General features: G+C 36.1%; 1 protein-coding gene and 1 pseudogene across 10 annotated transcripts in view; one reads left to right on the forward strand and one right to left on the reverse strand.

Annotated features, from left to right (window-relative positions):
- Positions 1-21877, reverse strand: part of Rabgap1l (RAB GTPase activating protein 1 like) — a 750530-nt gene that overhangs the window by 307045 nt on the left and 421608 nt on the right. Inside the window, exon 14 of one of the 10 annotated variants that reach the window (XM_074047412.1) lies at positions 2731-2911. The exons of the other annotated variants lie outside the window; for them this stretch is intronic. Coding sequence (XP_073903513.1) covers positions 2840-2911 — 72 coding nt within the window. The 3' untranslated portion in view covers positions 2731-2839. Of the gene's footprint in view, positions 1-2730; positions 2912-21877 lie in introns of those variants that run through there. 10 annotated transcript variants of the gene reach the window in all.
- Positions 13449-16259, forward strand: LOC109687898 (borealin pseudogene; annotated as a pseudogene).

Raw genomic sequence — 21877 nt, forward strand, 5'->3', positions numbered from 1 at the left:
TTGACGGGGGGAGCGGGAGGGGGTGGAGTGGGTGGTAAGGGAGGGGGTGGGGGCAGGGGGGAGAAATGAACCAAGCCTTGTATGCACATATGAATAAAAAAAGAAAAAGGAAAAAAAAAAAAAAAAAAAAGAAGTGAGTCCTAGAAGTCATTGGAAGGCACTGCTGTTGAAAAGAATTAATGTAGTGTTTGTGGGTTCCTGGTATGTCTTGTGAGAGGGTTGTTATAGAAAAGCAATATTGGCTCCTCCCACTCTCTGCCTTCCAATCTTGTTCATAATCTCTCTCTCTTGCATGTTCCCAACACTGTGAGTCCTCACCACAGTCAAGAATTGTGAGCTAAATAAAGCTCCTTTCTGCAGAAATTACACAGTCTTGAGTATTTTGTTATAGCAACAAAGAACAGACTAAGACAATATGTAATGATAAGATCAGGGAAACTGACATATCATCTCAGACATTTATCACTTCTTTGCATTGAGAAACTTCAAAATCTTCTCTATTGGTTATTTTGAAATATATAATTAACTACTGTCAGCTACAGTTACCCTACTGTCCTACAGAATATTAAAAGGTATTCCTCCTATCCAATATATCCCTGTGCCAATTAAGCATTTTCTCTTGATTTCCCCCACCTCTCACCCTTCCCAACTTCTGGTAATAGTTACTTCTGGTAACTATTACTCTACTCTCTACTTCTTTGAGATCCACTTTATAATTTTTACATATAAATGAGAACATGTGGTATTTATCCTTCTGTGCCTGACTTATTTCATTCACATAATATCCTCTAGGCTCACCCACACTGCCTCAAATAACAAGATTTTATTTTTGCTCATCAAATAATATTCCATGTGTATGTATCACAACATCCTTATCCAGTCATTCATTGACGGGTAACTTACTGAATCACATGACAGTTCTATTTCTAGTTTCTGAGGACTCTCCATGCTATTTTTAATAATGGCTGTCTTAAATTACATTCCCACCACTAATGTATATTGCTAGGATTCCAAAGATCAAAAGAAAAGAAACAAGCTGGGTACCAGTGGCTCATAACTGTAGTCCTAGTTACTCAGGAGGCAGAGATCAGGAGGATCGAGGTTCAAAGCCAGCCCAGGCAAATAGTTCACAAAATACTTATCTCAAAAATACCCAACACATAAAAGGGCTGGCACAGTGGCTCAGGTGGTAGAGCACCTGCCTAGCTAGTGTGAGGTCCTTAGTTCAAACCCCAGTACCACCAAAAAAGAAAAAAGTCCAATATGGTATGGCTTTGCAATCAGACAAACTCATTGATCCTATTTCTACTTTTCTCATCTAATCTCAGACAAGTTATTTATTCTTGCTAAACATTAGTTGCCTCATCTGAAAAATGGGATAATATCAAATGCATAATTTTATTTAGAATAAAATAATGTATGAAAAGGATTTAGCACTTTGCCTATTATAAATTGAGTACTCATTATTTAAGCATTTAAACTTTTTGGTGAATATACATTTCAGATATTTTTTAGTACCTATATACTTTCAATAATAATTGTTTTTCTTATGGTATTACAAACATGAAACCAATTCTAAAATCTACAGAATGATGATATATTAATACATACACACTTTGTTCTTAATTACCTATTATGGGACCTATATGTCCTAAATGAATCTTGTTTCTATTAATCTATTAATAAAAGGAAAAGTGAGCAACTATTTACAAAAAATACTGTTTTTATCAACTGATGTACTCTGACCCTAACTTTTCATATAACCCACATTATAGAGAAAGATCGATCTACATAAATATATACAGAGAATGATGAGAAGAAGGTAGAACCTCAATTTGTCAAAGCAATCACCGTTGCACAACTGCATGTCTCCCTCTGGACCATTACCATGAAGAATGTAACTTACAGGAAAAGTCCTTGAGATCATCCTTTCTCCTACCTTAGTCAGGTTGGCCATACACAAAAGCTGCCTTTAGACCACAAAATAGTTAAAGGTTTGTAATAAAGTCTGAAAACTTTTATTACACATAACCCTGAGCCTAAAAGCACAAGGAAACTAAATCTACCTTTCAAAGATTCTCTTTACTTTTCAAACCATTAAGTCATAAGACTAAATATATCCTCAAAAAAAAAAAAAGACAACAATCTCTAAGCAGATAAAAATCATGGTCCAACAGAGATACAATTCACTTGCTGATGATCAGTGTAAAACTGACTCTAAGAGGTATGATAAGAAGCTTGATTACCTCTTCATTATATTAAAGTGAACTTAATTCAGCTTGCTGTCGAAAGTATGTATTCCTGAGCTGTTCTTCTAGTGCAACTTATATACCCTGACATGTTTGTAATTCTCTTAGTTCCTACTAGAAGAGAATCTTCACTTAATAGATTGTTGTGAAAAAGAAATGAATGTAACATCCAAGTGTCAACAAGTATTAGGAAGACAGATTTGGAAAACCACAGCCTATTATTTCTTATGAAACAATTTCTGGACTATCAAGAACTAGAAAGGTATTTTAGTGAGGATGACTATTTTCACATGTGACCTTAGCAGCAACAGAAGTATAAAAGTAATATGCTGACAAACAAACATCTCTATGTACCCTGATTTGCCATATTTTAAAAACTATTAACATCATCTTTTCTTACTAATTCCTGTCAATGGACCCAAAGCATAAACAAGATGTTCACTTTATATCTACTGCAAAGTCAATTCAAGTTTATAAGTACCTTGCCAATCTGTTAGAGCCATTGAAAATGCCAATGTAGACCATCCTTAGCCACAGTCAGTAGATTCAGAGCTAAAAAAAGTTTTGACCTTAGAATATGCTTTTTATTCTTACTCCCCAGGATCCTCCTTTGGTTCTATGTTGGATGGTAAGACATCACAAACTGGACTGCTTACATGTCCCTGAAAGCAGATGGGTTTGCAGGAGTGAGTCTCATTTCTTCACCTTTATGTTTGCCAAAACTCTGAAGAGTCAGAGATGAAAGGAGAAAATATTAAAGTGCATTCTAGTTTCAAATGTGCTACTAAAATTATGAGGTAGAAAGAGTAATAAAAAAGGTTGGATCACTGCCAACTATTATTACTTAAATAAGGGGAGAAGTGTTAATGTACATGGGGAATATGGAGGCAAAGAAATAAACCTCAACGAAATCATATTATGGGCAAGCTGTTCCCAGGCACTGCACACACATGTTGCAAGTGCGTCAGAATCAAAGCCTTAAATTATCAAATTATTTTTAAACAAATTAGCCCTTTAAACACTTTGAAATACATTTAAAAAATGAAGAAATAAAGATCAAAATATAAGTTATATTCTACCCTTAAGTGAAAAGAAAAAGCAAAGGAATCATAAGAACTAAAGGCAGAGGGATAGAGGAGAGAGGAGGAAGGTACAAATAGATTAGTCAATATTTGTGATGGGTACTTCACTCTTGAAGGAAGTGCTGGGATGGGAGTGGAAGCATGTGAATAGTCCTTTTGGGACTAGAAAACTAGAAAGCATTGCAGAGTGTGGACACAGCCTGGATTTCCCATAGATCTTATAGAATATAGGTAAGAGTTCAAGCTGTCTCTGACAAATATCTGGGATTACTTTTAGATTCTAGATACACCTATCAAATATATATATATATATACACACACACCACATTTAATGAGATACGCATTATTTCCAACAGAGATACTGACTGCTCCTTTAGGCAAAAGAAAGCTGCAAATGGGGCACACAATAATCTTGCAATTCATATCAAAAGACAACAAACTTCTATTAGAATGGAGAATAATAAATGAACCCCATGCTGATATTTTCCAAATTTAATTTTTAAATTTTGCATTATTTCTTAAATTATCAAAATTTTTTTAACAAATTAGTCCTTTAGATATTTTGAAATGCATTAAAAATGAAGACGTAGTTCCATATGTATTATCCACTATATAAGAAAAACATACTTTGAACTTTTCCAAAAAATTATAAGGAATGTCTCTCTGGCAAACCCAGGATTTGATAAACATACCTATTTAACCTAAAAATTATTTTGCAGTTTTGATCATGTGTACATCCAGTCATTGTTTTTACAAACAGAATGACTTTTAATAGTGTTAGAAAGCTTTCTTCCTCTCAATCACTTAGAAAAATCCTTTCTTTTTTTCCCACCAGTACTGGGAATTGAACTCAGAGCCTTGCACTTTAAAGCACTCTACCACTTGAGCTATGCCTTCAGCCCTTTTATTTTTATTTTGTTTGGTAGGCTCTGAATTCCTAATTCTCCTATTTCTGCCTCCTGAATAGCTGGGATTACAGATGTGAACTACCATGCCTACCTACCTTTAGATTCTTCTCTTTGAAATTCTTCAAGCTCAATTACATCTTATTTAAAACTTAAATAAGTTTTCTAAGTATGAAGTCTTCTTAAAAAAACTAAAAATAGATCTGCCATATGATCCAGTAATACCACTCCTAGGGATATACCTGAAGGATTGTGAGTCAAGTTATAACAAAGGCACCTGCACACCCATGCTTATTGAGCACTATTCACAATAGCCAAGCTATGGGAACAGCCAAAATGCCCCACTGCTGGTGAATGAATTAAGAAAATGTGGTATAATACACAATGGAATTTTACTCAGCCACAAAGAAGAAAATTTTGTCATTCATAGGTAAATGAATGGAACTGGAGAACATCATCTTAAGTGAAGTTAGGTTCAGAAGGACAAGAGCCGCATGTTTCCCCTCAAATGCAGATTATAGACCTAAAACAAATGCAGCAATATTATGGGACACAGGTCACACTAAGGGGAGACCACATACGGTAGGGATAGGACAAGGGAAGGAAACCAAAAACTTGAATGTGGTTGAGGTGCTCACTGTACAGGAATGAATATAGAAATCTTAAACTGGCTGGGGCCACCATGGGAAGGGGACTGGGGAGAAGTGAAGAAGACTGGTAGAACCATTTGGGGTTGTAATACATATATGCATGGAAACACAAGGAATTTCCCTGTGTTGCTATCTTTATCTCAAACTAGCAAGAACACCATGTTTCTCTTTTTATCTTTTATGTTTTTTCTTCTACAAAATCTGACAACAGTAGGATGGAACAGATTCTGCCTCCCCCACTCCCCACGGGGGGTGTTGGCATGGATGGGAGGTGGTGGGGAAAGGGGTAGGAGGATGAATATAATGCAAATAATGTATACACATGTGTAAATTCAAAAATGATACCTTGAAACTGTTCCAGGAATCAGGGGAGAGGGAATGAAAGAGAGCAGTGGAGGGGGTGAATTCAAGTATAGTATATTTGAGACATTGTAAGAACCTTTGTAAATGCTACAATATACCCCTATAAAGAAACATAAAAATCTAAAATTAAAAAAATTGTATTTACTGTAGAGTATGAATTCATTCATGTATTCAACAAATATTTTTCTTAGCAATTACTAAAAATCAGGCTTTATTCTATATGAATGTTAGCAAGACAAAGTCTCTGCCCTTTTGAAGAATATATTCTTATAAAAGGAGAAACAGTCTTTAAGTAAACAAATTTAGTTTACTAAAAAGAAATTATTGAAAAGTATCAAAAAAAATAAACAAGCTAAAGAGACAGTAAAGAGAAGGCTAATGTTTTAGGTAGTGTGGTTTTGCCTCACTGGGTGAAAGTACAAGTATTTAGAGAAAGAGTACTGTAGTCAGGGAAAAGATGTGCAAAGGTCCTGACATGGGAGGGATGGCAATACTTCTTTTGATATTTTCTAGCATTTTGCTGACCTTTGTAATTACAGATGTCTTCAAAGAATTGCCAAAACTTATTTCAGTACTTTCCTGGATTATATTACCTCAAAAACTTAGAGAATTATATGTTAGATAATTTTACAACCCATAATTTTACAAAATACCTTAATTCATATTTGGATAAACTACTCCTAGTTGTACATGAATATATGAAAACTTATCATTCAAACACTTACTTAACATTCATTATGTGTAAGAAGACATTGCAATAGGATCTGGGGATCAAAGGGGCATATGATGAAAAAAGAAATAAAAGAGAGGGAGAAAAAGGTATTGGTTCTAAATTGCAAGGGGCTTAATATCTATTTGTAAAGACAAGATATAGGTATAAATAACAATGGAAGGAAAACATGCAAATGGACAAATAAATCTATAGGCAATGTTAACTACAGGAAGTCAGTGGAAAAAGTGATTGCAAAAGGATCAAATGGTAAAAGTGGCCTTCCACAGAAAAGAGGACTGGGCTGAGCTAGGCTAGGCAGTATAGGTAGGATGGAAAGACTGTGAGAGAACACACTGACAGCAAGTGCAGTACGAGCAGAGGCTCCAAAGCAGGAGGACACTTGACATTCTCAGCAGACATTACTCTAATTGACTGCAGAAGGGAATTTATAGAATGGGATCCAGAGTATGGAAAAGTTATCTTGAATAAAAAACATTTTAACCTAATTCTGTGGGCAATGAGTCATTTCATCTAACATCATCTGCGTAGTCTCAGTTTTGTGAGCCACTGTTCTAGTTTGGCCTCGTCTACTTATACTATCTGAAAGAAAAAACAAAAATACTGGTGTGTGGTGAAGAATTAACATTATCCAAAAAGAAGTCTAGCCCTTGCCATTGGCTATTACAGAGTGATTGTGTGCCTGTGGAATGTCAGACTAGAAATTGTGGCCACTGGGCAGTCATAATGACTTATGATGGAGACTTTGGGCCATGCAATACTCATTCTATGAAGAGGTTGGAGACTCAGGGTCAATTACACTGGAATTATGTGATTATGCACCAATAAAAACTCTGGGCTACAAAGCTTGGGTGAGTTTCCTTAGCTGTCAGTATTCCACATATACTATTACACACTGATATCAGAAAAGTAATGTTCATGACTCCACAGGGAGAGTACAAAGGAAGTTTCATGTGTCATACATTTCTTGGATTCTTGCCTTTTATGCTTCTTCCCTTGGCTGGTTTTAATCTGTTTCATTTAACTGTCATAAACATTAACTATGAGTATGACAGCTCTTTCTGGGTTCTGTGCATGCTGGTAGTGAATTATGATCTGGATGGTGATTTTGACAACCTCTTGAGTTAACAACTGGTGTCAAAGGTGAGAGCAGTTTTGCATGGACTCTGTTCTTCCTCTAACATTTCCATTGGTTAGACTCTCACAAATTGGTCATCAACAATTTTCTTTATTTTTTGAGACAAAGTCTTACTACATAGTCCAGGCTGGCCTCAAACACAAATCCTACTTCTTCTTTAAGTTCCCAAGTGCTGGGATTATAGGTATTCTCCACCATGTCTAGCATCATCATTTTTTTCCCCTTTACCAGCACTGGGGGTTAAACTCGGGCCTCACACTTGGCAGGCAGGCACTCTACCATTTGAGCCATGATCCCAACCTTTTTACTCTGGTTATTTTTGAGATAGGGTCTTGCTTTTGGCCTGGGTTGGCCTTAAACAGCAGTCCTCCCAATTTCTGCCTCCTGAGTAGTTAGTATTACAGGCAGAGCCACCCCACCTGGCCTTCATTTGAAGAGCTCACTATGGTATTCTCACCACAAAAATTTTCTCTATTCAGAGATATGTATCGTTATGTATCTTTTCCTGTCTGACAAGTAATATTCACAATGAAATACTTTCCTAGGATCATGCTAATTTCAGTGACTTTTAAAAAACTATCTTTAATGTTAGAACATCAATGATTAAATGTACTAGAACTACTATTAACCATTTGGCCACTTACTCACTGAGTTGCTGAAAATTTACATCTACTCCATGAAATACAGAATGCTACATGAAAAGCAGAACACATAACTGAAATGATCTTGTATAAAGGATCACCTGGAATCTCAAAGTCAGTATATTCCATTCTCATTCATCCATTTAAAGAAAAAAACTGAATATAACTTCATGCCTAAATAAATTCCAATAATGTACTCTATTCAAAAAAATCCTCATTTGACCCTGGAAGATGGGTTTTGAAGCAGGCAACTGACTTTTATGCCATGTCAACTGACATATAGTTGCCATTTTGTTCTTTTTTAAAACATCATGTGCTCCCATTAACGTAAGTTTTCAGTCACCTACAAGCAGAAGATGCACTGATCATAATATTAGTAAGAAAAACAGCATAGGAATGGTTAAGAAACTAAGTGTTTGTTCCTGAGAATAGTTCTGGTCTTTAATTACAATGACCATTTTGATAAATTAAATATCTAAATCCATTTAATAAGTATACAATGAATGGGGCAGTTTTTGTTTTACAATTTCTGGTTAATATTACAATTTTCTTTTCAAATACTGTATTTCTTCATTTTCAAGAAAATCAATTTATGTGTCTTCCAACACTTTATGACTATTACTCCTCTGGAAATAGAAGGAATCTTTTTGATATAGAACACAATTGAATTTTTTTGAATAAAACCAAATCACAAATAGAAATCTATAAAATTTTGAAATGAGGATAATTATTTTAAGACTTAGAAGATTTAGGTAAATAGACATCCTAACTCCCAAAGTTCATTCTTTTTTACTTTCTTTGCTGTTTTCTCTTCTTACTCCATATTTCACCACCATGCTGCATCCTTAGCCTTAAGCTTTGCTCACTTTCCATGCTTTCTCTAGGAAGTCACATCCATTTTTATGACTTCAATTATCATCTAACTTTGTTCTCCTGGATCTTTATCAAAGTAGATGGCAAACTTACTTATTATCAATATCACTTGAAAAACTATTCAGAACACATATCCCCAGATACTATGTAGACTTAATCTACCAAAATTTCTACATACTTGTAAACAATCTGTATTTTCAACAAGCACTATGCAGCCACCAGCAAATGTTCACAAACTGTTACTGGGGAGTTACCAGTCAAACAGACTTCTCATTCAACATTAAAAATTTAAGCAAAAAATTCAATTCAGAATCCCCCACATAATCAAGTGTCCTTTTTATTCTCAATCTTCATTATAGTGAGCTTCTACTCTCATTTCTTAGCTGACATATAAAGGTTTATTCTGGAAGTCTCTTCTCTCCTTTTTCTCCCTTAAATAATTGGTCCTCTGAACTTCCACTCTGCCATTTAATTAACTGGTATCTATGTCTGAATACTCTCTCTTAATTGCCACCTTAAGTTCTTATTTATTTTTGTTTGCCTGGTGTCTGAGACTTTTGTAGGTCTTTACCAAGTAGCAAATGAGTGCTGAATTATAAATCAAAATAAGGCAGGGTAAGCATCTATTCCCAAATTTCCTAGCAAAATGCATACCAAAGCATCCTTATTTTGAATACTAAGAATGACATATGAAAATAATTTATACATATGATATAAACTATGGAAAAAGTAAAATTGATCTTTAACTTAAAATAGAAATTGGAAATCCTAACAAAATAGATTCTCCCAAAATAGCCAAAAAGCTGTTTCAGGTGTTCTCATTGAGTTTTACTTCATTTTATATGAAAAGTATTAAAAAAGATAGATAGGTCTGGGGACTTAGCTTAGTGGTAAAATACTTACTTAACACGTGTGAGGTCCTGGGTTCAATCTCCAATAACACACACACACACACAATTTAAAAAGATGTAATAGAGGGGTCAATTTGTTCAAAGCACATTGTATGTATGTTTGAAATTATCACATGCACCAGGACTTGGGTTTAATCTCTAGCCCTGCCAAAAAAAGGAAAGAAAATAAGAGAGAGGGAGGGAAGGAGGGGGGAGCAGGAGGAGGACCACTACCACAATCAATGTCATGATTCACATCATTTCCACTCACACAAAACAAATGGTCTCTTTGTTCAAAATCCTACTTTGCCAGTAAAATCCTATTTTACTTGGCCATAACTTTGGAGCAACTCATGCTTCCTCAATTCACAATGATAACTTCTCTATATAAAGGAAAGACAGGTCTAAGAAGCCTTTATACAGATTTATGAAACACACCTTTCACTTAAATCCACATTCAACTCAGCTTCAACCAAAATGCTTTATAAAGATGGCAAAGTGCTGCAATTTACCTAAGTCGCCAATGTAAACAACAATCTTCCAAGCTATTATTTTCAAATGCCAATTATGAATCTGATACGCTCAAGATCATAATGTAAATGATGAAGTCCTCAAACAAAACCAGGATGGCATGATCTAGAGAACCTTTCACAAATGCAGCAAATATGAGAGCCATGGGGAGGAAGAAGAACGGGAGCTGAAGAATAAAGATGCAGCATTGTGATCTTCAAGATCAACCAAAAGGAAACCTCTGCTTCTGCCACTAGGGGAATGTCTACAACCCCAGAAAGTGAGGGAGAGAATGGAGACGGGAGCAAAAGTGTAGTTTGGCTCTGTACTTTAAGAGTAGATACTTCAACATCAATGAAGAGAGAATCAAGTAAACTTTGGCAAAGTAAAACGGGGAAAAGAATGACGTGAGGAGAGGGCACAATGATACTTCATGAGCAGAAGAATTCTTCACTTGTTAGCCTTTGTTTATATTTTATCGAAGGATTTCACTGCGCAACTACTACAAGAAACAGTCCTTATGAAGAAATATAGAGAAAGGGGTATGGTTCAACTGGAAGAGCATCTACCTAGCAAACATGAGGCAAACCCCAATACTGACAAAATGAATAAATAAAATAGAATTAGAAAATATTAAAAAAAAATTCTACCCAATATGTTCAACTAAAATATGGGCTTTAATTGTTTTAAAGTCTTACCATGCCATAAGGATTAAAAGCCTCTGTGTTCCACGCACAGGAAATCAATGTGAGTCAATGCCCTGTATAGCTATCCTTATCTCAACCAGCAAAAACGCTTGTTCCTTCCTATTATTGCTTATACTCTCTTTACAACAAAATTAGAAATAAGGACAAAATAGTTTCTGCTGGGTAATGAGGGGGTGGGGGGGAGAGGGAGGGGGCGGAGTGGGTGGTAAGGGAGGGGGTGGGGGCAGGGGGGAGAAATGAACCAAGCCTTGTATGCACATAAGAATAATAAAAGAAAAAAAAAGCCTGTGTTTTGCCCAGCTTTAGGGTGACCAGGTAAAACATTACATGAGAAATACTTATATTTAAAAATTAGTAGTTGATTATCTGAAATGAAATTTTAAGTGGACATCCTATATTTTTATTTCCTAAATCTGGTAGTCCTGCCCAGATTACTAATATTACAGTGTTGGGAAAAGCAATTCCTGAGTACCTTCAGACATGGTTTTAATCTTATTTAAGTTGCTTTCAGAAATTTTGGTCTGAAAGGTACCATATTTGATATTAAACTAATCACATTTGACTTGTAAGCAAGTTATATTAAATTTACTTAATTGAAAAAAAGCTACAGATAATCTATAAGTAGAATCTGAAAGATCTGATCTAAAAGACTAAGGAGGAAAATGAGGACATCTAGATAGCAATGGAGAGACATCATCATTAGTAAGACTGTGAGGCACAGAAAAACTGAATTGATGACCTAGAAAACAAGATCAAATTAAGATATAGCAGAATGGTCTGAGGTCCCCAAAGACAAGAAGGCAGGGAGCAAAGATTCTTCTCAGTGAACAAATGAGAAAGATGCTGAGAATGTTTACTTCATAAACATTGTCTTCTAATCTAATGCCAAATAAAGAGCAATCAATAAACATCTGAAAAATTTTTTCTAGCCAAAAAAGAAAGTAGCTTCAAAATTAGAATAATGACATAAAACTACACTTGAGATTTTTATCAAAGGATATTTATTTCTCTGGTATTTGCATTGCAAATATTTATGTGAAGAAGTATTAGAGAACAACTCAAAAGAATTAGTAGATTGACAAGACTGTGGAAAAGCAACCTTTATATACAGCCAATTCAGGAAAAATAACCTATCCATTGTATATTTTCAATAACTAATTTTAATTAAAAATAAATAAATGTTAGGTTAGCATCCACACTTATACATTATTACTTATTTTTCTGAAGAGTTTTAAATTTTTATTGTAATTTTATAAACTAGCGGGCACTGGACTATAATGGTGACTATTGGAACAAATTATTAGTCTCTTAAGTTGTAAACTATAAAATGTGATGTTTTTCTCACATTTTATATTTTAAAACACAGAATTTTAAGTGAAACTTCTTTGTTACACTTACATCTGCTCCACACATAGTGGACAACTCCTACTGAGATAATTTTTGCTAGCAATATTTGTCTTTTTCCCTGCGATCAACCAACCACAGAAGGGGGCTTAGCGCCCAAGATTCAGGGCTTTATGACCTACCTCAGGGCTGGACTCAACAATACTGTGCAAAAGAAATATAATGCAAGCCACAGGTACTAGTTTAAAACTTCTTATAGCTATATTAAAAAGGAAAAGGAGAAATTTTTTTTTTTTCAGGCAAGGTCTCACAATAGCCCAGGCTGGCCTCAAATGTGTTATCCTCTTGCCTCAACTCGCCAAGCAGAGGCATTACAGGTATGAATCACCAGGGCTAGCAGAAATGAATTTTAATAACATCTTATTTAATATTTTGCACCTGAAATATTTCCTCAACCTAAAATCAATACTACAGTTCTTCAAGTACTTTGTATTCTCTATTTCACAATAAACTTTTGAAACCTGGTTGGAAATTTTTTGCATTTACAGCTTATTAATTCTGACTTGCCACATTTTAACTGCTTAATACATGAGGTTAGTGTCTCCTATATTGGACAATACAAGTTTAGATTTTGCTTCTCCTATTAGTCCTCTGAGATCCCAAGGTTTCTTAGAGAGTGGTTGACCCTATAAAGTGAAATTTCTTAGACATGTTCTATATGGGACATAGTAACAAGAGTTTATCCTATCACCCTGGGCTAATAGAGAAACACCAATAAAAAGTACAAGCAGGGGCATGGTCTTAAATATTTTCTACTGAATTTGGTTTATATGATTATGCAGATATCAGAAATAACTTTTGCTCTAGAAACTGCTGAAAATTACAGAAGTAATTTCATTTAATCCTATATTGAGAGGGCAGTGAACTGATTATATTGACACAGACTGAGTTCTCCATTTTAGCAGTGAGAATATGTAAAGGCTAGGGTATCCAAGTCCATCTGGGAACTCTGTTTCCTTCCAGTCTCTTAATCTTCTTTAGGCACAATTAAGAAGAACACTAAAAATGAACCTTCATTATGGAACACTTTTTAAAGAAAGCATAGTAGTGAAAAAAATGGCTTTAAAGTTACCTATATATTATATATTATTAAACATATTACTTAATGTTTGCATCTAAGCTTTGTTTCCTCTGCAGCAAAATGATGATGCTAATTTTAATTTAAAAAAAATTTTAAGCTTATCTTTGCTAATCACAATGGTTGACACATAGTAAGTATTCAACTCATGGTACAGCTGTTTCTCAGCTGGACCTGTGAGGCTCTTCTCCGTCCTTACTTTGGGTCCGCAGCTCCACCCAAAGCACCATGGCTCCTAGGAAGCATACCAGTCAGGTGGCCAAGACCAACTCCTTACGGAGCCAGAAGCTTGCCTTTCTTTTTTTTTTTTTAATTTTTATTTTTTTATTACTCATATGTGCACACAATGCTTGGATCATTTCTCCCCGCTGCCTCTACCCCCTCCCTAACAACTCACTCCGCCCCCTACCTCTCCCCCTCACCCCCTCGATACCTAGCAGAAACTATTTTGCCCTTATCTCTAATTTTGTTGAAGAGAGAATATAAGCAATAATAGGAAGGAACATGGGTTTTTGCTAGTTGAGATAAGGATAACTATACAGGCAGTTGACTCACATTAATTTCTTGTGCGTGTGTGTTACCTTCTAGGTTAATTCTTTTTGATCTAACCTTTTCTCTAGTTCCTGGTCCCTTTCTCCTATTGGCCTCAGTTGCTTTTAAGGTATCTGCTTTTGTTTCTCTGTGTTAAGGGCAACAAATGCTAGCTAATTTTTTAGGTGTCTTACCTATCCTCATATCTCCCTTGCGTGCACTCGCTTTTATCTTGTGATCAAAGCTCATTTCCCTTGTTGTGTTTGCCCTTGATCTAATGTCCGCATATGAGGGAGAATATACAATGTTTGGTCTTCTGGGCCAGGCTAACCTCACTCAGAATGATGTTCTCCAATTCCATCCATTTACCAGCGAATGATAACAGTTCATTCTTCTTCATGGCTGCATAAAATTCCATTGTGTATAGATACCACATTTTCTTGATCCATTCGTCAATGGTGGGGCATCTTGGCTGTTTCCATAACTTGGCTATTGTAAATAGTGCTGCAATAAACATGGGTGTGCAGGTGCCTCGGGAGTAACCTGTGTCACAGTCTTTTGGGTATATCCCCAGGAGTGGTATTCCTGGATCAAATGGTAGATCAATGTTTAGCTTTTTAAGTAGCCTCCAAATTTTTTTCCAGAGTGGTTGTACTAGTTTACATTCCCACCAACAGTGTAAGAGGGTTCCTTTTTGCCCGGCATCCTCGCCAACACCTGTTGGTGGTGGTGTTGCTCATGATGGCTATTCTAACAGGGGTGAGGTAGAATCTTAGTGTGGTTTTAAATTGCATTTCCTTTATTGCTAGAGATGATGAGCATTTTTTCATGTGTTTTTTGGCCATGTGAATTTCTTCTTTTGAGAAAGTTCTGTTTAGTTCACTTGCCCATTTCTTTATTGGTTCATTAGTTTTGGGAGAATTTAGTTTTTTAAGTTTCCTATATATTCTGGTTATCAGTCCTTTGTCTGATGTGTAGCTGGCAAATATTTTCTCCCACTCTGTGGGTGTTCTCTTCAGTTTAGAGACCATTTCTTTTGATGAGCCTATTTGCAGACAACATGATCCTATACCTTAAAGACCCAAAAAACTCTACTCAGAAGCTCCTAGACACCATCAATAGCTACAGCAAGGTAGCAGGATATAAAATCAACATTGAAAAATCATTACCATTTCTATACACTAATAATGAACAACCTGAAAAAGAATATATGAAAACAATTCCATTTACAATAGGTTCAAAAAAATCAAATACCTAGGTGTAAACCTAACAAAAGATGTGAATGACCTCTACAAGGAAAACTATACACTTCTGAAGAACGAGATTGAGGAAGACTATAGAAAGTGGAGAGATCTCCCATGCTCATGGATTGGTAGAATCAACATAGTAAAAATATCTATACTCCCAAAAGTAATCTACATGTTTAATTCAATTCCCATCAAAATTCTGATGACATTCATTAAAGACACTGAAAAATCTACTGTTAAATTTATATAGAAACACAAGAGGCCATGAATAGCCAAGGCAATACTCAGTCAAAAGAACAATGCTGGAGGTATCATGATACCTGACTTCAAACTATATTACAAAGCAATAATAATAAAAACAGCATGGTACTCGCCTCCTTTCTTAAGGACTTTGACCGTGAAGTACAAGTACGAATCAAGCAAATTGAGTCTGACAGGCAGAACCTCCTCAAGCAGGTGGAAAACCTGTACAACATAGAGATCCTATGGCTTCCCAAGGCGCTGCGTGAGATGAACTGGCTCGACTACTTCGTCCTTGGAGGAAACAAAGAGGCTCAGGAAGAGGCAGCAACAGCTGATGTGGATATCACAGAAATAAACAAATTAACAGCAGAAGCTATTCAGACGCCTCTGAAATCTTCCAAAAGATGAAAGGTAATACAAGTGGATGAAATGATAGAGGAAGAAGAAGAAAACAATAGAGTTTTCTTGACTTCAAGAGTCAAGAGGTGTCCTCCATCCAGGAAGAGAACTCAGTCCATACAAGCAAAACGCAAAAACAAAAGGTTAAGGCATGATGACACTGTGATCCCAGCTGTAGGTAGACTTAAATTGTCTATGGTGAAACCAACCCCAGGCCTGACACCACGGTTTGACTCCAGAGTCTTCAAGACCTCAGGCCTGCCGTACTCCAGCAGCCAGAGAGCAAATTTATAACATCTCCATCAATGGCAGCCCTCTTGCTGACAGCAAAAAGATCTCCCTCACCGTGCCAGTGGGCGGCAGAGCGAGCATGCAGTTCCTGGCCAGTGATTTGCAGAGGATGGATATTGCACAGCTGGATCCAGAGACCTTAGGAAATAATAAGAAGCTCTCCAGCCATCTTGCCCAAATCTGCAGCAGCATACGGACCCACAAGGGAGAAGACAGCAGAGCAGGACAGGGGCAGCAGGGACCACAGCAGCAGCACAGACATGTGTCCTCTCTTCCTCCTCCTCCTCCTATAGGGGTTCTAAATGGGGCCTTAGAATCTTTCACTTGATGTGATCAGTAGTTCTTGCCAAGCTGACTGTGGAACAGTATTTTGTGTTTATCAAAGACCAAAAATTGGTTTGGAGGCAGCTTCCGTATCTTTCAACTCTACCTTTCTAGTTAATGGGAATTGGATGAGGGAGGCATAGGGCTCAGAGTAGTATAAGGTCTTAGGCGACTGGCCACAGAGTAACTGTTGCTAAACTGTCTGTGGTCCAGTGGTCCCTGCCAGGTCTGTAGGCTCTGCAGAGAGCACTGCTCTCCTTTGGGGATCATTGGGAGGGCAAGTGTGACTTGTCTGGTGACTTCATTCCACTTGTCTAGACTGTGCCCTAGGTAGAGGTTAGTTATGCAGAGTCAGCAGTGAAGTCCTTGTGCTCCAGCTCAAAGAATGATATTTGGGAAGTAGAATTTGGAAACTGCTATCCCAGGCTTATGGGTACATAGTTTTCTCATTTATGGCTCTTTGTTATATTCTGTATTGTTAATTCAATCCTGTACAGGCTTGAGTTTTTATTCTCCTTTTCCTGAGAGTTTTATACATATTGTTTTCCTGAGTAATGGTGATTTGTTCTAATCAGAGATAGTGAAATATATCTGTTTTCAATAAATTCTGGTTTTATGTAAAAAAAAAAAAAAAACCTCATGGTAGATATTATTAAGCCAGGAATTCTTTCGCTTTTTCTTTACAGCATGAGGGCAATAATTCTAGCACCTGGAAGTTAAGCAACTCTTGGACCCTTCTGATGCAACCAGAAAGCCAGATCATACCCAGACATTTAAAAGGGTGTCACGGTAAACAGACTGGGGGATAGCAAATATATAGCCATCCCTGGGGATTCTCTGTGACCTACGGAAACTTTAAATCTGTTAAGAGTTTCACTGTGTTAAGCAGTGGGTCATAATCAGAACTAGAAGAAAAAAAGGAAATATTTAATACCACAGTGCATCTCAAAGAATCATTTCTAAAAATGTTTGCTTCTCTTTGACAGGCACATATATGTGCATGTATGTTGTGTTAGGGTTTTGTTGCTGTGACAAAAATACCTAGCAACTCAACTTAAAAGGACAAAAAGTTTATTTTGGCCCTTAGTTTCAGATGTTTCAGTCCATGGTCATTTGGACCTGTGGCAAGGCAGAGCAAAACTACACACTTTATGGTGGCCAGGAGGCACAGAGTCAGTTAGAAAGGGGGCAGGGACAAGATTTACCCTTCAAAGACATGGTGCAGTGACATACTTCCTCCAGTTAACCCCACCTTCTAAAAGCCCATGAACTCATCAATGGATTAACTCACTGATGGGCAACAACTCTCCTGATCTCAATGGCTCCACCTCTGAACATTGGAGACCAAGCCTTCAAATCATGAGCCTTTGGTGGGATACTTACATCCAAATCCTAACATAAAGGGAAAATAAAAACAGTTTGAACACTACAGCCTTAAAACACTCTAGAATTTCAAAGAGCCCCAAAACTTCTTACTTCCTAGCAGAGGCAGATAGAGAAGAAAGAAGAGAGCATTTAACTCCATTGGAAAAGAATTTTTAGGACAACTATGAGATGAATTTGTTAAAGGTGGGCTCTGAAATATACTTTTGGGATAAAAATACAATGATCCTAACTTCAATCAATATGGCTGTGTTAAGTACAACTACCCTTAAATGACTGTTAGACAAGGTACAGCTGGTTAGCTAGATGACAGGAGATCTTCACTAAGAAAACACAGTCGTTTCCCCTTATTCCTTAGGTTTTTTATTTTATTTTATTTTATTTTTGCTAGTTCTTCAAAAAAAGCACCTGGAAAATTTAAGAGTTAAGGCTCTGGTGAGAGAAATCTTCCTAACTTTATAAATAGAATGTGATATAAATCCCTTTTGTGTGTGGAGTTAGAGATTTACATAATTTAAGAATCCTAATAATAATGTGTATAATACAGATGCTGTAGTTTGCATTGTTATTTTTGGTTATAAAAGGAAAAAAAAAACCAACCTGGATTAAAGCACATGTGATTTTTAAACAATCAAGCACCCTGGACTGGAAATGCTTGGATTAAAGAAGACTAGCATTAAGAACTAGGGAAAACAGACATGGGTCAGACTAAGGGGAGACTGCACACAGGAGAGATAGGGCAAGGGAAGGAAACCAAAAACTTGAATGTGGTTGATATCCACATTGTATAGGAATGAGTATAGTAATGTTAAACTGGCCGAGGCCACTATGGGAAGGAGACTAAGGAGTAGGACTGGTAGAGATGAACCAGTTTGGATTATAATACACATAGGCATGGAAACAACACAAGGAATCTCCCAGTATAGCTATCTTTATCTCAAACTAGCAAAACACCATGTTTTTCTTATTATCTTTTGTGTTTTTTTCTTCTACAAAATCAGAGAACAGGAGGGGAGAACAGGTTCTAACTAGATGGTTGGGGGTGGGCATTGGGGGGAGCTGGGGTGGTGGGGAAAGGGGTAAGAGGATGAATATAGTGTAAATAATGTATGTAAATGCAAAATGATACATGTTGAAACTGTTCCAGGCATCAGGGGAGGAGGGAATCAAAGAGAGCAGTGGAGAGGGTAAATTCAAGTATGATATATTTGATATAGTGTAAGAACCTTTGTAAATAAATACTCCATTGTACCCCCACATAGCACAAAAATAATTTTAAAAATTCAGAAAAATAAAATAAAAATATAGAATTAGGGAAAACAGGATTGTCTTCCATAAGCAAACTCAATGATATCTCAAAAGAAACCTTCATTTGAAGCCCTTATGAATTCTACTCTTAATACTCCACTGAAACTGTTCATTAAGGTTACAGTGGCCTCTAGATTGCCAAGCACAAAGGATACTTTTCAGTGCTGATATCATGTAAGGTGGACAGAGTTTGACAAAGCTAACCAATTCCCTCCTTGAACTTCTTCCTTCATGAGCTCCTGAGTACCTTGACTGACTTTCCTCTCACCTCTTTGCAGCCTCTCAGTTTCTTTTGCCAGCAACTCTTCTTCATAATATTCTTATGAGTTCTTGCCCCCCAATACTCCTTTGTACATATATAAGGCCTCAACTTTAGACCCTTTCACCAATGACTCTCAAGTTGTGTCTACAGGCTTCTGATCCACATTTTAAATTGCCTAAGCCTCCCCACCTAGTTGCTCTGCAGGTACGTGAAACTCAAGCACCCAAAAAACCAAACTCATCATCGTTTCCCCAAAGCATTCTTTCTTTCCCATATTCCTGCTCCATTGTAGCTAAATCTGGGAGCCCTCAAATCCGCATCCTCCTTCCTGTCTTCGTGTCAAATCAATTACAAAGCCCTGTTTTCTCATTATTGACCTTCAAATCCAGCAACACTTCTCCATTTCTATTGCCCCTGTCTTATCTCAGGAGCAGAAATTCCTCTTAAGAATATCATAATAATTCTCTACTTTTGTTTTTAAAATGTTAAGACATAATTCACACACCAAGAAATGAACCCATTTATAAGGTAAAACCCATTGATTTTGAGCTGTGCATTTGTCATGACAAGTCTAGGTTTAGAACAGTTTCATAACCCTAAAATAAACCTCATTCCCTTAAGTCATCATTACCCCCAGTACTATCATCCCTTCCAGTCCTTGCCAGCTTTACTGTCTGCCTTTATAAATTTGTCTACTTATTCTCAATATTTCCTACAGACCGAATACAATATGTGTTCTTTCTTGAATGGTTGCTTGATGTAGCATAATGTTTTCAAAACTCATTCATGTTGTAGTATGAATGAGTACTTCAGTCCTTTTTATTGCTAATAATATTCCACTGCATATCTGTAATACACTTTATTCATAGTTGTTTGGATATTTTGGATATTTCCACTTTTTGACTATTATGAACAATGCTACCATGAACATCTGTATACAAGTTTTTGTTTAGCTATACTTTCAGTTCTTCCAGGTACACCCCTAGGAATGGAATTGCTGGGTCCCATGGGAACTCAATGTCTAACCTTTTCAGTAACGGTCAGACTTTTTTTTTTCAGGGGGAGGGCGGGTCTGGGATTTGAACTCAGAACCTCACACTACCACTTGAGCCATGCCACCATCTCATTTTTACCATCTCATTTTGTTATTTTTGGGATAGGGTATTAACTTTATGCCCAGGTCATCATCCTCCTATTTGTGCTTTCATGCATAGCTGGGATGACGGGAGCATGCCACCACACCAAGCCATTGGTTGAGATAAGATCTCCAGAACTTTTTGCCTTGGCTGGCTTCAAACCACGATTCTCACAATCTCTATCTCTCAAAACAGGTGGGATTACAGGCTTGAGCCACTGCTCCTGGCCTTAATTGTCAGACTTTTATGTAAAGCAGCTTTGGTATCTTCATATTCCAAAACAGCAGTATATGAGGGTCCTAATTTCTCCACATGCTCACCAACAGTTGACTCTGATTATAGCCATACCAGTGGGTATAAAGTGGTATCTCATTGTGATTTTGATTTGCATTTCTCTAATGGCTATTAATATCAAGCATCTCTTCATAGCTAGGTGAACATTTATGTGTCTTTTTTTAGAGAAATATCTATTCTCATATTTTCAGTTTGGTTTCTTTTTATTCTTAGTTGTAAAAGTCCTTTATTTATACTGAATAGGAGGCCCTTATCAGTCTCTGGGTTGTCTTTTCATTTTCTTGATAGTCCTATGAATCACAAAATTTTACATTTGGTTAAGTCCAATTATGTGTTTTTTCTTATTTGTACTTTTGGTTTCATAAATAATAAATCATTATCAAATCCAACGTCATGAAGGTTTACCCCCATGCTACATTATAATCATATCACTATACACACTGCCTACTGCTTCTGCCTGAAAGATGCATCTTTAGCTCAGAAGATTGTTTTAAACATTAAATATGGTAACTATATAAATTTACATAGCATATAGAAGGCACAATGTTAAATCTGAAGATATAGCAAATATATTTGAGAAATAAAATTTCCATATTTTATTTCTACAAAGTTGAGTGACTTAAATGGACCGTGTTATATCTGTATTTTTTATTGAATAGTTAATATTGGAAAAACTTCATCTGTATTATGTCTAAAAACTACATAACACAAGTAAAATTTCAAAGTCTAAGGGAAGTAAACTGACTCCAAAGCCATCTCACTTTTGTTGAGTCCTTATTATAAGTTTTTTAAAAAGATCACATTATCTGTGGAATCTTTTTGTAGAAAGTAATGACAGCATAGAATTTATCCCAGAAAATACAATGTTGTATCTCTACCAAAAGGCATATAATTAAAATTTTCCACCAAATTAATGATCTTTTCTACATATCACTCTACAATGTGTTTGTTTATTCATATTTTCTTAAAATTAACTTTGTTACAAACATATTGCCATAATTTGTGACCTTCTGTTCAGAAGGAAGTAAACTGGAACTTTAAAATGTCACATTGTAAGTAATAATCATTATATATGCAAAACATTCTATGCTTCTTATACTTATTTCTGATTTTAAAAAATTTCCAAGTTTTATAGTATAATTTTTAAAGTACAATAACCCCAAAAATTAAACACACAAATATGAATCATTTAAAATTTTTCTTTGATTTTTCATTTTTACAACTATATTTACTTAAACA

Source organism: Castor canadensis, chromosome 11, assembly GCF_047511655.1.
Source record: "Castor canadensis chromosome 11, mCasCan1.hap1v2, whole genome shotgun sequence".
Classification (NCBI taxonomy): domain Eukaryota; kingdom Metazoa; phylum Chordata; class Mammalia; order Rodentia; family Castoridae; genus Castor; species Castor canadensis.